This window comes from Morone saxatilis, unplaced genomic scaffold (genome assembly GCF_004916995.1).
Source record: "Morone saxatilis isolate NCDOM2014 unplaced genomic scaffold, NCSU_SB_2.0 Contig5, whole genome shotgun sequence".
NCBI lineage: Eukaryota > Metazoa > Chordata > Actinopteri > Moronidae > Morone > Morone saxatilis.
The window spans coordinates 9,333,701-9,351,024 of record NW_023340095.1 but is presented as its reverse complement, the minus strand read 5'-3'; the positions used below and the strand labels follow the sequence as shown (position 1 = coordinate 9,351,024).

Below are 17,324 nucleotides of genomic sequence, written 5' to 3'. Positions count from 1 at the left end.
ATAACACAACAGGATTCATTAAATGCTTTGCATTAGCTGTTCTTAAAAGGTTAGTTTCTGGTGAAGTCTTTAGTATTAAATATAATCTGGTGTTCATGAGTGGATGTACTTAAGATTTTCATTTTGTCTGGAATAATGAGAAGAAGAACTGGTAGCACCACCTACTGACTTACTGAAACTTAACTCAGTTAAGAATAAGGGGAGGAATGTTTGTCGTACTAATGGGGTTAGTTATTCGCAGAAAGCTCATAGCAGTTTCGGGATTCGAAGGTAATTGAATCATTCAGGGTACTCACTGTGGCATTCAGTGCAATTTTGTCACATGATTGTCTAAATGTTGTTTCAGAGGTTGACCCTAAAACCAATAATATTCTTGGCAAAATGCATCCTGAAAATGTATACATTATCACAATGTAGTAACAGTTTATCGGATACATTAATCAAAAGATAGTGGTATTGATCAACATTGATATTGGTCTAGCATACTCATAGTTATGTTATGAGTATGTGTACTTGTCTTTTACTTTTTGCTGCAAAGTATGAGTGTGTCTTTCGCTGTGTCCTCCCTTTCCACTCAGAAAATGTTATTTTACCAACCACCAGCTGTGCAACAGTCATGTATAGTATGGATTTTTACAGATGACATTTCTATAATGTTACCTTGAAATCTAAGGGAAAATATATTTCCTCCCCCCTAAAAACATACTAGGAGCTCCCACTTCAGTAACATGACCTCAGCACCGCATTGCTTTTTCCTCTCCTTACATATGTCAGTAGTTGATGAGACTAGAGTGCGTAAAATTGTGTGTATAAATAGTAAATTTAGGACATTGAAGTTCACTATTATGTTTAATTAATATTTAATAATAATGTATTAATTAATAATGTAATAATGTAATTAATAATTTTGAAATATGTCTCTTGTTGAGATGAACTAACAGATAATTGTTGCCCAGCTCTGCGGGTCACCTCAGCTCTTCAGTGCGTTTTAGCATCCTTCAGCTCATTGTTTTGGGAATTTTACTGTTTTTATTCAATTTATTTGATTTTATTCACCTGTTTCCAGATGCAGCAGGCAGTCAAAAAATAATAATAAATCCACTGTACAAGCTCTAATAAACCAACTTTACACTACCTAACCACCAAACTGCAGACAAAGTTAGTGTCTAGCTGGTGAATGTAGTGGAGCATTTTCGGGCTAATGAGCCAGAATCTTTCCTTAAGAGTTGACCATAAAACAGAGTGGCAGGAAACATAACTCTAAAAGAATGCTGATGTTGCTCCATATTTGCTGGATGTGTAAATAGGCAACGGCGACTGTTTGCTAACAAGTTTGCCACATTAACTAAAATGGTGATATGTTAATGCAGCGTTAACAGTTTGTTCAGCTGCCGCTAGTGGCCGAAAAGTAAAAGTAAATTATAACAGCTTTAAGAAAGTACTTCATTTGGATATTTTTTATGGTTTTAAAAATTATAATGAGCTTCGACAAATCCTCATTTTTCTGTTGAGCAACTCAATGAAAATACCTATGTCAGTCCCTGTATCCTACAATGAAAAACAACATTTATATAAGAACTATGGCAGCAGCAATTGTATGATATTTTAGAATTTAATGATCAAAATGTGTTTAGGTGTGTATAAATGATGTTTTATAATTGGTCTTGTAATGCATTAGAGATATAACAGTCGCAGTTCAATCTAAAGAAGTTTTTTCTCCTGTTGATATACAAATGGGTTATATTGCATTTTAGAGAAGGATATTTTGTACATCATGCAGCAGTTATTATGTTAAAATATACAATATATGTTACAGAGCACCTCACCCATACAGAGACACAAAGTGACAGAATAAGGAGGAATCTTATTTTCTCTTTCTCTGTATACATTTGTCTGCTGTACAACCACACCGGCACTGCGAGCATCAGCCTGTATCTTTTGCCTGTGTTGCATTTGTTGACTCAGACAACACGGGTCCCATATCCTGGATGGTTTTCTTAACTCTTGGATGTTGTGATATAGCCGTTTGCCTCGATCCAAAACAGGTGTTGTGTCACTGCAGTGTGTCCCATAGCAGGTCTCTGGGAGATGAGTGGAAGTAGAGAAGCATTTAGTTGTTTGACAGACACATACATGCTCACACAATGAAAACCTCGGTGAGCAGATGCTTGGACAATCTCTGCCAACCAGGCTCCATCAGAGGTGTACTGGCTCATAACTGGGGAACAGACAGATTTTAAAAAGTCCCCTCTTCCTTTCTGCTTGCCTTGATCTTTTTAGAGTATATTCACAGATACAAATATCACTTTTCTTTTGCCTTTACATTGTAATTCGCAAATACAGGTACATCAGCTCTGGAATTACTACCTCCTTTGATATACATTTAGTTGTAATAACCAGCTTTCCCAGAGCAATTATGTTAATGGAGATTTATTCAGGAAGAATTGTCACTGATAGAGATTTGTGTTGGCATAATGAGCCCCCCCAAGGACCACTTACAGATCTCTAAATGGACATTCATGATTGACTGACACTTAAAACTCAGTCGTTATCCACATAGAAGAACACTACACTACAATTTGTGAGAAATCAGTGTCTGTATTAAGCATGTGCGATTCACAGCTTAACATTTGAGATCTAAGTCAATGGCTGCTCAAGGACAAGTTTGAAGATGACATTTTTGGGTACAGATGATGAGATTCAACAATGATGACTTGTAGCATGTGAGAGAAATTATTGGCTTTAAACAAGCCTCTTGGGTCTAGTGTTGTTGTTCTTCTGCCAGTTATCGCCCTCACACTGAATACCAATTGTTTTCCACACACAATTAGGACATAACTATATTGTCACACATACTGTGCATTTGGCACATTTGACAAGGTGACTGGACGAGCTCCATGTAATATTTATAGATTTTGAAAATGTGACTGGATCTTTGTCTACTGTGTATTCCCTAATGTTGTAGGTAAAAAAAACTTTATTTTTTAATTCAGTGATGTTGATGGCATCACACTGAAGGTAAATTCAGGCAGCCATATCTGCTACTTTTCACTGTAAATCACTTGTCGCTGGGAGAGACACTTTCCTCCTGAATTATTAAATCTACTGTCCTTGAGAGCGAGACAAAATATTGTCAAGAATGGCAATATTTTCCAGAGTAATATTGCTTCGCTTTAACACTACCTGGAAGGTTAGATTCAACTGACAATGATATTATTATGTTATCCCAAGATTAATATCATTGTATTCTATATTAAACTCTGGGAAAAGGCAATACAAATGTGCTTATTTACATACAGAAAAACCATAGCAAGACATTAATTAATATTTGGTATAATGAAACACATTCTCATGGCTTAGGAAGGGTTGAGGACAGATCCATCTGTGAACCGTCTTGGTCATAGGCAGAAGAGCATATTGTTGTGAGTGAGATTGAAGTAAAACTGCGGATGAGAGAAAGGGATGACTGGGGAGGGAATGGACTGTTGACAGCAATCTGACTGCAATCCATCAGTCGCCAAATTGTGTCGCAAGTGGGAAAAATGTTGCTCCCACTGTATACGCTGCTACGCTCATAAATATTCATCCGAGAAAGTCATTTCTGTTAATATAAAAAAATGTCTAAATGAACACGTTTATGACTGATATTTCAATTTCCAGTGTGAAAATAGGACTTTTTTGTGTGTTGACAGATTGCTAATGGTTGTATTTTCCCCTCTCCTTTTTTTTCCCCATTTCAGTTGTGCTGCTGGATACAACGTCTGTGCTTGGAGAGCTTGGATGGAAGACATATCCTATAAACGGGGTAAGAAGGGCTACTCTGCTCACGATTTTTGCATTCGGCCTTACTGTCCAGTGTGCCTTTTTCAAAATGCATGGCCAGTGCTGCATCAATGAGTTAAATTATATTGATTTTAACAGGTCAGAACAGGTAGCAGTGGTCTGTTTCATATTCACATCCTTGTTTTTATTCAGCCTCCTCTTTCCACATGGGATATACTGTACCTGAAGACAGATAGTGAGCCATGGTCTCTAAGAAGGCGTCTCTTATGCTGTTCAATCTTCCCCGAACAATCCTTTATTAATCCTGTTTGTGTCTATTTAGGGCCATCTGTCCAACCCCCTGCTCAGAAAGCAAACTGCAACATTTAATATCAATATTTTGACTATATTGTATGCATATTAATTATAGATTGACCACCACCTTAACTGGCCATATTCAAAAAATAAAAACATGTCAATCTGCCATCCCTTCAGTTTTCCATCTTCAGGAGAGTATAGTTGAGTTAAAAAAAACAAAAAAAACATTCCTACTGCAAAAACTTAATGTTCAAGTCTCCATTTTACCTCCAGTTGCCTTTTCAGTTACTAGTAAACAATGACTGAATGTACTATACCTTATTCTGTATTTTTGCCAGTCAACTACCCAAAGGGGTATTCCCATTTTGTTCTGGCAGTAAGTGCCTCCAGCTCTGTAGCTGTATCTTGTCCAGCTGAAAATCAAAACTTTGGAAACAGCAGCAAGTGCCAAACTGAAGGTGTTGGCATAATGAAATATAGATGTGCTGACAACAAACTGTAACATCCTCATATCAAAACCTTCATGTTGCATCAAAACCTTTCCCTCTCTTTGCTGTCAGAATACCTGAAGGACTGACTGAAAATGTCTTCTTGTTATATAGTGAGCAACAAAGGCAGAATTGGCTGACTCTTTGTTCATCTCCATTTTGTCTCCATACTTTAAAAATAAATACGGCACAACCCAATTTGAGATGGAGACAAATTACAGGATCAATGCAGACCCTATCCCACTGTGTGGGATGCTCTTACTCTGACTGTGTTCAGTCTGTGTTTGGCTATGTTTAACTCCCCATTTTCCCAGGATATAAGGGTTACCCATCTGTGGTATATTGTCAGGATAATGCCTGGGGCTTTAACCTTCTTTTATGTAGCGTCTTTCAAAATGTCAAGTATAAAGTTCTTTATTTAATGAGGTAACTGCTTGTGGTTTCAAGTTTGAGCTGTGTCATATCTTATAAATTGTTATCTATCACGTTCTGTAGTATTAATAAATAAGTAATTAAATAATCGCATCCAATCAGAAGTCTCTGATATCTGTTTAGAATTCTTTCAGTATTAAAAGTGATCTAGTTGATGCTTACAGAATAGTAATTACTAAGCTAGTGTGCCATGACATGCCATGATGCTGATTCTCCCAGATTTAGTATTTGTATAGGAAAATATCCTCCTACTTTAGCTTAATTAAACAGGCCTGAGGTGTGGCCTATAGCTTGTAACTGACTCTATGGCAACATCACACTTCCTGCTCACACCATCATATGCAGACACTGTGCCATAAACCTGGGTTCAAAGTGTTAAGTACATACTAACCAGCAGCAACACAGAGCAAGTACACATACTTGGGCGGCTGTGGCTCAGAGGCAGAGATGAGTTGTGGGTTCGATCCCCGGTGCCACATGTCGAAGTATCCTTGAGCAAGTTACTGAACCCCAAATTGCTCCCGATGTGCATTGGTGTGTGAATGTGTATAAATGTTAGTTTCTGTTCGATGGACTTTGGATGGACATCACTATGTGAATGTGTGTGGCACGTAGTGTTAAAGCGCTTTGAGTGGTCGAAGACTAAGAAAGGCACTATACAGAGTACAGGTCCCATTTACCATTTACCACATAAATGATATTAGCTATAGCTGAAAACTAAACTTTCAAGTATGAGTTGATTTTGAAGTGCGATATCATCACTAATCCAGCAAAAGAATTACCCTCAAGAATGCCATCTATGATATCTCACGGTAATGTGATAATCAAAATGGTTTCATGAGCAATATCTGTAAAGAAATCAAGATAAATAAGTTGTGATCTACAGATGATGACAGAAAAACAAGTAAATACTAATGTCTGTTGTGTTGTATGGTGACTGCAAGCAAAAGTAGCAACAATAAACGTTCTAATGATAGCTTTCCCTCTATGTTTAGGTTGTATTTAAGTGTCGGAGAGTTGTGGTCATAGATAGTAAAATGTACAAATTTGTGCCAGGAAGTAGAGGGGTCAAGCCTTTATTTTTGGAGCTATGCAGCGTCTCCTCCATCCTCAACTATCCTTATGACTCTATAGTTACTCTCTGTGGGTTTTGACTTTAAATGATCCTCTGCTGGAATATCCCTAAGGTCCCCCCTCCCGCCCTTTCTCTGTCTCTCTATCTCTCCCTGCAAGGCCCTTGGTGGCCCATATCAGGGTTATGGAGGTGATTACATCATGTAGGTCGTGGTGACAGCCGCCCACAGCGTTAGGAAAGAGGAGAGAGGGAGGCTGCTGCCTCCATGATTAAGCTGTCAGCCCTCTCCCCTCCTCACTCATCCACTATCCTCCGATTTACCATTAATATTTAAGGCACCGAGGTGAGAGGGCCTGAGGGAAGGTGTGAAGATCTGGGGAGGTAAAATAGTTTAAATCCCCCTCACTACCTGGAAGCCAGCAAGAGGAAGTCAATCCCCACCATATTAGACACAGCCTGGTATCAGGCCGATACAGCAGCACACCATGTAGCTGCCTATCAGAGTTGCACACTGGTTCTAGTTCCGCATATAAACTGCTGTCAGTCCGTCCTGGCCAATGCACATCTTAAAATAATTTCATATGCAGTAACTGCTCCAACATGATTAGCTGATGATGAGTTTGTCAGGAATATGGCTGGTTGTATGATATGAAATTGAAGGTGAAGTGCAAATTGAGGTGTATATTTATGGATGAGTTTTTATCAAAAGCCAGTAAACAACTCTTGTAAAGAGAGGAAGGTGAGTGGGTTTGTAGAAGAGGAAGGTTATCCACAAGTACACAGAGGTGATCTGCCAGCATTACAACACAGGACACTTTGGCAATCCCAACAACAATTTTGATGTGTCCTTGAGCAAGACACTATAATCCCTTTAGAAAATTGAGACAACTATGCACCTCTCACAGATACATCTTTAAGTTTTTTGTCTATATGTTCACAGGTTTTTGAGACAGGGCAAATATTTGTGTATGAATGGATACAGTGTTCCAGGATATTAGAACTGTGGTAAAGACACATGCTAAAACATTCTTGGAACAACAGTTCACACAAATTTTTTTTGAGGGATGTAAACGAAAAGTGTAATGTTACCATGGAATCATAAGTAAGCTGTGGGCTGCAACTTGAATCTCATGTTTTAATATGTTTGTTTACATTTTAGCAATTGGCACTATTAAAATAATGCCCAAAATTGCAACGAAACCATGCAAGGAAGACTGTTGTTATGTTTGTTAATGACTTTACTGAATGTGGGAATATCCTCAGAGTTAGAAAACACACTCACCCTCAAAGGTTTTGCTCATTAGATTTGTGCATATTGAACAGTGATTGATCTATGCCATGTCTTTCAATGACTTTGACTCTACAAACTTTTTCCTCCAGTTGAAGTTAATAAATGTGTGTGTTTGAGAATGCCAACAGCAAGCAGATACTTCAGTGGAAAAGGTGTACAGAGCTTGTTTTCATGAGGCTAAGATGTGCGTCTCTATTCTCGCTCTTTCTTCCCATGTTCTGAAATGCTGAATAGTGATGAAGAACAGGGCGTCGGAGGGGTGAATGAGGGAGAGACAGAAAGAGGAAAAGGAAAAGAGGGTTGATTTGGCGTCTGCATGCAGCCACGATAAGCTCCACTCAGAATGGGCAGACACACTGCTGAAATATGCATGAGTCATTTCCCAGTGGTGGGTGGGGGGTAAGAGAGCGGAGCAGAGAGAGGAGCAGCTTATTTATTAAATTACATGAAACAGCTTTAAGGGATTAAGAATGCCTAATGTTGCCTTTTGTTTTCACTCATTGATATTATAATGGGAAACTGAGCATAGGCAGGTTGGGGCAACAAAGAATGATGGTTGTCCATCATAAAGGGAGGGAATAATCCTATTTTTATCTATTGTCAGAGATCCCAAGCAGCCAATAAGTCAGATCTACCGGGGGCGTATAAACACAACGTTATGTAAGCGGGGAGCACAATGCCAGCACATTGGTTTACTGCTGCCAGAACACTGCTCAGTCAAATATTAGGCTGTGCAACCTCAATACCTCACAAGTGTTCAGCTCAGAGCAAAACATTTGTCATTTGAGTGCGCGTGTGTGTGCATGCATGTGCGTTTGCGAAGAGCTGTTATGAATATGATGCAGGTTGTTGTTGCATGTTGAATGAAATTGAGATTCAATACAACAATAAAAAGCGTTTACTGTAAAACAAGTCCGATGGAACAGCAGTTTTAGTCTAATGTGTTCAGAAAAGGTCATTTTAAGTGCATTTAAATATGTATACCTGTCCTTTGTTAAACTTACATGTACTGCCCATTTTCATTGAATGTACTGTTGAGTGTGTCTTACCCTCATGAGATAATTTCTTCACAATATGGTTGCCATAAAGCCCTGAAATTCCAGGAAAGGCATCCAATAATAATATTTTGGAGGAATAATGTAAAAAGTTTGATATACCTTATTCTTCTGTGACACTGACCTCCACTGTTGTCAATAAACTATTAAAACACATGAATAAGCCACACCATTTGTCACAGGTGGTGTATTTTCTAAGATTCACAAGTGCACCAAATATGCATAAATCCGCTGCTGAAAGTAGTGCTAAAAAATACACCATTTACCAGGCTGGGAAAGTTGCAAAGTATAGATGACTGAAAGACGGACAGACACTTGTTTTTGTCTTTTTTGAGTCTGATTGTTTGTTTAAATCTGAATGTATCAGCCTTTAACTTGCTCCCACTGTCTTTTTATTGTGTGACGATGCCCCACGCTAATCCCCAGCTTCCTTTATCATTCTGCCAATACAACAAGGGTAAGCTCAGGCAGCTACTAGTCAACATAAAGTCCTCGTTAACAAATTGGTCTGTCAGTTTTTGGGATTGTCATCAGATTCATGCTTTGAGCGTGTGGGTGTGGGGTGGGTGGGTGTAAAAAAGAGAGAGAAATAAGAAAACAGAAAGAGACACAGAGGAAGATGATAAAAGGCCATGTCAGGGAGTGATTGGATATAACTTGTGAGAGCAAAAATGAATAAGATGACTAACACATCAAACACACACTCAAGTGCTTACACACTCAGGAAGGCATTTGCATGCCCTCTCAAGCCTCTTTACTTTCCTCCAATACTAATCCTTAATCTTTTTATTGCAATATTTAACCACAGTAATTGATTGCAACTACGCGACCTAAGGCTTATCTCAAAGCACTTCCACCATCCCTAATACTATTAGCCTTGAGAGTGAGACTGAACAACAGAGAGGGAGGAGAGAGAGGGAAATCTGTATGTCAGTGTCCTTCATAGCTCAGATAAACTTCTCTAAGGCGTGCTGCTGAGTGATGGCCGGCAGCGCTGTGAGAGAAAAAAAAAGAAAAAAGGGGAATAATCCAGAATCACTCCATTTCTCCCCATGGAGGCTCTAATATAAAAAAGGTATGATGATTTAGCACACCAGTGTTCGTCTCGGGGACCTCTGCCATAACCGGGCTTAAGCAGTGCCGGGGGATTCCTTAATTGGCTTGTTTCTTGTCAGGGACACACCGAGGCCGATATCTAATGCGCTCCCACTCGGCATCTCACTGACAGCAGAACATATTCTGACAGCTTTTCGGGCTAACCCTCACCGTGTGAGGAATACAGTGAAGCTGAGTTAGAGAAAGAGAGTGAAAGCGGGAGGGATCGGGGTACTGGGCGGATGCAAATGGAAAGAAGAGGAGAAAATTGAGGGAGGGAAGAGTGAGGAGGTTATTAGCGCCTTGCTGAATGCTGGAGCTGAATACATGAATACGGGAAGTAGTGGCAAGCAAGCAGAGAAAATAGAATATGTGGTTGCTGTAAGACAGGTTGAGTTTAGACATACAGACATATATTTCTTCTGAAGAGTGAAAAGCTTTATAGAACATTATGTTTCACATACAAACTAGGTCAATAGTTCAGTCTAAATAAAGAATACCTTTAAGTAGAGATGCTCGATATTGGCTTTTCTGCCGATATCCGATATTCCGATATTGTCCAACTCTCAATTTCCGATACCGATATCACCCGATGACTACCTGTATTATGCAGGCTTTTTACACTAAACTGTTTAGGTAACACATATTCCTATTGTGGAATTAACACATTTATGCCTATTTTTATTGTGATGCCCACTGGGATGCCTACAGAAATGCAACATGGTTTCCAAATGGATAAACACGTTCTGTGCAAAAATAAGGAAAATTCATTCATTGTATTAATAAAAGGAGCGATGCTAACGCTAATTGCTAGGCTAGCGCTAAGCGCTAGCTTCTTTGGTTGATTTTGTTTAATTGTTTATGCACTGAAGGATGTGTAATGTAAATTCTAGCCAGTTGATAGTTTGGTTAAGGAACGTTCCGGCATAGAGGTAAATATTTTAAGGTGCATTGCCTGTATTTGGTGTTGGGCTATTATTAAACATTCAGCTTTAATTGTTTGCTTTGTTAGCCATGGTTAGCACAACAGGTTTTGTGTGTATTGTTGTTGTTATAGTATGGTAGCGCGCGCGGTAACGTCTGCTGGTTCATTTGCGAGGCTCGGAAATGGGCTGAGCTGCAAAAACATCGGTTTATAAAAACAGCGATAAGGATAATTCCGATATTTAAATTTTTTAAGTGACATATCGGCTTGATAATATCGAAGGGCCGATATTATCGGACATCCCTACTTTTAAGTTAGGTTCACTTCAGTAAAAACACAGTGTTACATTAAAAGATGTATATAATTAGTATTAAGATTTCTGGTACCGTGATCATGTCGTGTCGTGAGTATGCTGAAAGGAACGGGGGAACAAGTTGCGCTATTTTGAGGCTTCAGCAGTCTGAGTTGGCCAAATGAACTGGGTATCTTCCTCCCACTTGTCATGTGTAGGTTTATTGCTAGAGCTGCATTCTGGCAACAAACCATGCAACTACCAGGAAGTATCCATCCACTGTCTCACTTCTGTCTGGTAAGCACAAAGAGGGAATATTGTACTGAAACAACTGTAGCTTTGATCTCATGTTAGCTTCAGCTACAGTGCATTTGAACTATCTTTTAAACAATGTTATGTACTGTAAAAACTTATATAGAGTGTTACTGTTTTGGATTTGTTTTTCTGGTTGCTAAAATATCCAAGTCATTTGTCTCTCCTTGTTATTTTATGTTAGTAAAGAGCAAATCAAAACATTCAAATAGCAGAATTCTCATTTTTGCTAGCACCAAATTTCACTTTTGCTGACAAATGGAGCTTGTGGCAGATTATATCAGCTTTGTTAAATTGACAAGATTGCCATAAATAACCCAAAGACCAAAGTGAAACTTAACTAAAATTGTCAGTACGCTCTCTGCAAGATGCCGTCAGTCAAAATTGTTTGTTAGAGAGAAGCTTCACTCTGTTGTTGTGGTCTTCTCTGGTGAGGTAATCAGCTAGTCATGGCACCACAATTTCACATTTGGAATTCCCCAGTTACACTTTCATTAGTATCAATATTTTATCAGGGCCTATATTTGGAGCAAGTAGCTCATAAGAGTCAGATGTGTAAAGTAGGCCACACCTGTTTCAATATGTCAGCTACACTTTTACTGTAATCAACATGTCATAATACTGCTTGTCTCATTTTCAAGTTGTAGCTACAAGTTGTGAATATTAATCAAGCTGCTGCTGAAAGTGTTTCTGCCGTCTCAGCTAACAAAAGATGATTACAGATTACAGATCTAAATTCAGTCTTTGAGTTTTAACTTGCTTAAACAGGTTGAGAGCTGAACGTAACTGGATTCAGTAAGAGATTTGAAGGGATCAGCGGACACAATACTGGATTCAGATTTGATCAAATGCTATCAAACCTGTGTAAAAGGCATGTTTGCAAATGAAATAATTAAATCTCTAATATGCTTTACAAATCATCTTGCTGTGATTTGACTGCATAAATCAGTCTTGGTTTGAAAAATTGTTATTTGATAACTGCTTGAAAACAAAATGAATCACTTATTTTTATATATATATACATATACGTTTTTTCCTCAAGTAAGAAGTATAAATCCTTTCTTCTCTCTCTCTCTCTTCAGTTGTCTTTATCTCTCTACCCTTGCTTCTCCCTCTATTTCTCCCATTGTCCTCTCCTCCATATGTCTCCTCCACCCTCCCCTCATTTGTCCACCCTTCTCCCCTTGTCCTCCTCTACCCTCACTTCATCTTACCTTTGCTGCATATTGGCGTCACTACACTGGACAGGAAAAACCTAGGTGTGTGTGTGTGTGCGTGTTTGTTGTTTAAGATGAGCTGACAAATGCTGTCAGAAAAGTCCTACTCTAAATGCATAGCCAAAAGGAGACGGACAGAAAGAAATTTAGTAAGAGGGATCAAGACGGACAGCGAGAAGTTAAAGCTGGGAAACCATTTATTTTTTATAGGTAGTTAAACAAGTGGTTACGCAGCAAAACCAGTATTCAAGCAGTCAATCATGCATTTGCACAAACAGGCAGATAATCAGAAGTTATATATTCAGACAGTAGGGCAGTCATTAAGACAGTCATACTCAGTCATATTCATTCAGACAAACGACAGTTTCTCTGGCTATACAGTGCTGAAATGATTAGCCTCTTAAAAGTTTCTCTGTAGTTCAATAATGAACTGGTGCTTCAGAATTGCTATATGGAAAGATGTGAATCAGCAGAGCTACTAAATAAACTGACTGACTGAAATAAATTTGTTCAGGGTTGGTGTTAATATATTTATTCATTCTTAAATAATTCCTTATTGTACTTTCAAAAGAAGGGAACGTGGTTTGGTAAACCCTCAGATGGAGTAAAACTATGAAGATTTTTCTGGCTCTTTTACTGCAGTCAGTCAGGGAGGAAGACTCGGGCTCTGCTCCTCTGGGAATTGACTAAGGACATAGTAATAAGGGTACAGCCTGCTGACACGCACATGCACACACACACACACACACACACATAGAGGAACATGCAAAGTGATTTCTGCACATTGTGTATCTGAATGTGTAGAGTAAGAAAGAAAGACGAAAGAAATATCAGACAGTTTTTTCCTCACACATCACCAGTTCCTTTCTGTCTTTCTGTACATGCAAACACACGTGTACACACACACGCCATTGCACACATTGTCATGCACACATGCACTCCAAAAGAACAGTGAGGTGGCCCAGTTAGAGGGAACCTGCAGAAGGTCACGGTGCTTTATCTCTAGTAGGCTGTTTACTCCTGTCTGTTTCACTTGACTTGCATCAGAAAAATATATTACAGTGACACTGACGCATGTCTACCGTATTCCAAACCTGAACCTCAACACTGCACTTTTCTAGCAATGGATTTACTGCAGTGCCAGCAGGATGATCACAGTCCCAAAAAGACATCTCGGTCATGCCAGACAAACACGTGGCTAACCTATGGGTAAGAAATATGAAGTATAAGTGGAAATATTTATAGCATTCGATCTAAATGTTTTCAGTGACTTAAACAAATAGCTTGGTTAGAGGTTCAACCAGGAATTGTATTGTTTATAGATGCTACACTGTGGCAATGATGCAAGTCGCACACTAGTCTGCAGTTGATCGTGATGATGTAGATTTTTCCAGGGGCTCTCTGTACTGTTATTTTTACCTCGTATTAAAGCTAAATCATTCTTTTGTGTCAAAATATTTTAATGCCTTTAAGCCCTGACAAGCTCCATGTACATAATCCGACTAAGTGACATGCTGCCTTTATAATATCTCTGACATTTCAGATGTGTGAGCAGAGAAATCATTTCAGTGTAGTGTGGAAAGATTTAGTAATCAGTGATATTAGAAGTGCCAGAGATCTGCACTAGAACTTGCTTTAGGTACTATATTGTATTTGTTGGATTTTCTTTATAAAGTATTAGGTTTGTGTGGTTTTATGTAATTGTTTTAATAGGAAATAGTGGCAAAGCAATTCTGAACTGATTTGAATAAAGTGCTTTTTGGGTTGTAGGCAAATAAAAGTAATTAGTTATTTTTTACCATAATACTGCCATATACTGAAAAAAGAGTTGTGAACCACAAATAAGAAATCAGTCTCTTATTCATTGTCACTGGAAAAGCTCTAGAAAGTATTACTTGTCCCTGTCCTATGACATTTTCAGGTGTATTTCTGCTTGACTGATAGGAAATTGTACACAAATCTGAAATCAACTTTCTAAGATACTAACAGATTTAAAGTCTAGTAGAAAATGATCTTCCTTTAGGATGAGAGCCCGACTCTGTCTATCAACAGTTGAACATCTTTCTTTGTCTCCCAGATTATGTGTGGTTGATTGAAACAGGATTTTTCTTTGGGGCTGTCTATATAGTCTTGTAATAGCTTTGTGCCTAGCAGAGCAATCGCAGTGCTCCATCAAGTTCTGACACATCCATTTGTCACACTCTCTGTGGTCAGATAGAAAAGCAAGGGGAGATGCGCACACACACACACACACACACACACACAGATGTAATTCCAGGAAATGTGTCCCAGCCTATAGTACGTAGGGTTTTATTGTATTTTGATGTCAAAATAGAACAAAATCTTCACCTGTTGTATTGTTTGGACACGGACATGAAGTGCTCACGGACGTGAAGTACTAAGAGTGACTGAAGAAAATCCAAGCTGACGCCTACAAATGGAAACAGCAATGTTGCAGACAGAGTTTAATCAATGCAAAATTGACATTTTAACCTCCATCTGGTCAGTGTAGTCAATCAAGTGACAAGCAGTGGAAGATGAATTATCAGTAGCAGAACTACCAGAAAGCACTGTTGTTTTTGTCGATTGTAAATATTAGGCACATATCACCTTATGAAAATGCTTCGGTTTGTATCAATCAACAATTTTTATATTTCCTTTACTTTTTTTGTCCTATAGGAGGCAAGCAATGCTGGAGAACATCAAAGATACTCAAATACACATAAAATAAAAACTAAACAAAATGAAATAAAAAAGAGACAAGTTAGCATTGTAAAAATGCTTTAGAACCTTTTTAAGCATAATTTCCCTATCTACTATTTTTTTTAATTGTAGTATGGTGTTCTTACCAACATTGTGGCAGTCAGTAATATGTATATAAACACTCTTAATTTTTAGTGAGACTTGCAGGAAGTTGGAGCCTGAAAATGAGTTCCAATGTCCAGCCGTACAGTAAGCACTGAATCCTCACATGCTTCAATTGAATGTCACCTGTGTGTGCAAGAGTATGAGGGCTCCAACAACTATCAGAAATGGGACGCCACTGTGTGAATTACAATACTTAGATGGAGACATTACTGTGGACAGTGAAATATTCATCAGATTATATAAATGAATTGACTTGCACTACCCTCAAGCACTTGCTGATTTCACAGTGGGACAGCCCTTATCTCTTGCAAACTTAGCGGGAGGCTATGTCTGTCAGTCTGTGATTCTGTAGGGGGGACAGTGGAACTGACCATGGCATATTGGTGGTTTTAGTTCCTATCTAGTTCAATTCTGCTTCACTGTTTCCCAAAAACCTCTTGGTATTCAATTGCTAAAAATTCTATTCAGCTGTCAAATGATTTGCATGTATAAGATAGACTTTTTTGATGAACCCGATGGAATATCTTGGTGTATTTTGCCTATGACTATACAATCAAGCTACTGAACATTAGTTGGGACCAATCAGAAGGTCAAGTTCATGATACCGATTATGTTTGCTGGCCCAGAAAAGCAATTTCCTCATCCAGGAAAAACTTTGGATTACCCTATATTTACCACTAACCACTTCTAATCACATACATAGACAGCAGCATAAAGTATCAATTTTCACTCTATAATAACCTCATAATCTGTCCAAATGTCTGACATCTCCCTCCGACCTGCACTAACTCACCATCTCTCCTGCCTATCAGTCCCTTCTTTTGTGACAAATTCTTGCATCTCAGCAGGAGTTCATACAAGAAAGATGACTACTATCCATCTCTTTCACGCATGAATTTTACCCTGGCTTTCAATGGGTTCAAATAATTTGCATCCAGTTTGTGCCTCCTCCGATCCCATGAACAGAGGGAAGAGATAAAAATGTCAGTTTGCAGGAACTCAGATTGAAACATTAGAGCAGAGTTTACATGTGTCTATGTAAAAATGTTGCTGTTGCTTGCAGAAAACTTTCCATTTAAGCTCATTCTATCTGAATATAAGTCACCACTCCCTCCCAAACCCCCTCAATTCCAATTCAAACCAGTGGAGGGTGTGGATGGGAAGTAGCTCGGCTGCACAAAATGCTGGGGTACAAGATTGATCACAGCACTGCAGGACAAAACCTCCTCCTTTCTCCCTCCCCTCCTTTTCTTTCCCCTCATCCTCGGTATCAATTTACTAAACCCTTGACGCTGGTGAAGTTCCCGCATCTAATATCATTTGTCTCCAAGACTTCCAAAACCCACTTATGAACTACATATCTGGGGAGAAAGTGAAGCGAAGACAGATCACTGACAAATAGATTATTAGTCAGTGATCTGTTATTTGGCACGTGTGATGAATTATTAGATGTCAGCTTTGAGGGAACACTTTAACTGAGTGCTCCCCTAATGTGGAGTTCTTGGACCAGTTGGAATCTGGTCATAGTGCACTAAATGTCAGTTTTCATCTCAACATACAACTTTATTCATCCATACAGGCATGATTACTTATGCATGACTACATTATAGTATACTACATCCTCTACTCTAGTATTTGTAAAATATTTCAGTGTATAGTGTTGCTGTTTTATTTATGCAAATTATTCAAAAGTTACGATTCCCTGTGAGTGTTTCATTTATATTCTTCTCCTTTTTCAATGGAAAAGGAGAGTCAGAGCTGTGATAGAAGAGAGACAGGGTCACTTGGCTAAGATTTATCGCCTGAAGCTCCACAGTTTATCCTCTTTGTCTCTTTTACAAGCAGAGACAGAAGGATGGGAGCGAGAAACATCTTGTTTTCTTCTCAGCTCTCATGTCTAACTTCAGTCTAGATCTTAGATCCTACATGAAAAGGTGGATGGGGGCTCTTGGGGTCAGAAGACAGCTCCTATTAGAGGTGTATGGTTTCACTGGAGATTAATGTTTTGTCTGGCAAGCTCTCTAAAATGCACTTAACATTTTATACAAATTCTGAGGATGCTGAAAGCCATGCCTCACCGCATGCTTTCTCTGTCTATCTCTTTGCTGCTCTCTCTGTCCTAATTGATTGAGCAGGTCAGACAATCCCGTTTTCTCTGCACTCATTTCCAGTCAGGCTTGTTTAAGCGTTACGG

General features: G+C 38.8%; 1 protein-coding gene across 1 annotated transcript in view; it reads left to right on the top strand.

The window, feature by feature from the left end:
- Positions 1 to 221: 221 nt before the first annotated feature.
- LOC118339347 (ephrin type-A receptor 6-like) overlaps positions 222 to 17,324 on the top strand; it is a 74,307-nt gene continuing 57,204 nt past the window's right edge. Inside the window, exons 1-2 of the mRNA XM_035676931.1 lie at positions 222 to 270; positions 3,741 to 3,805. Of these exons, the coding sequence (XP_035532824.1) occupies positions 222 to 270; positions 3,741 to 3,805 (114 nt within the window). The remainder of the gene's footprint in view (positions 271 to 3,740; positions 3,806 to 17,324) is intronic.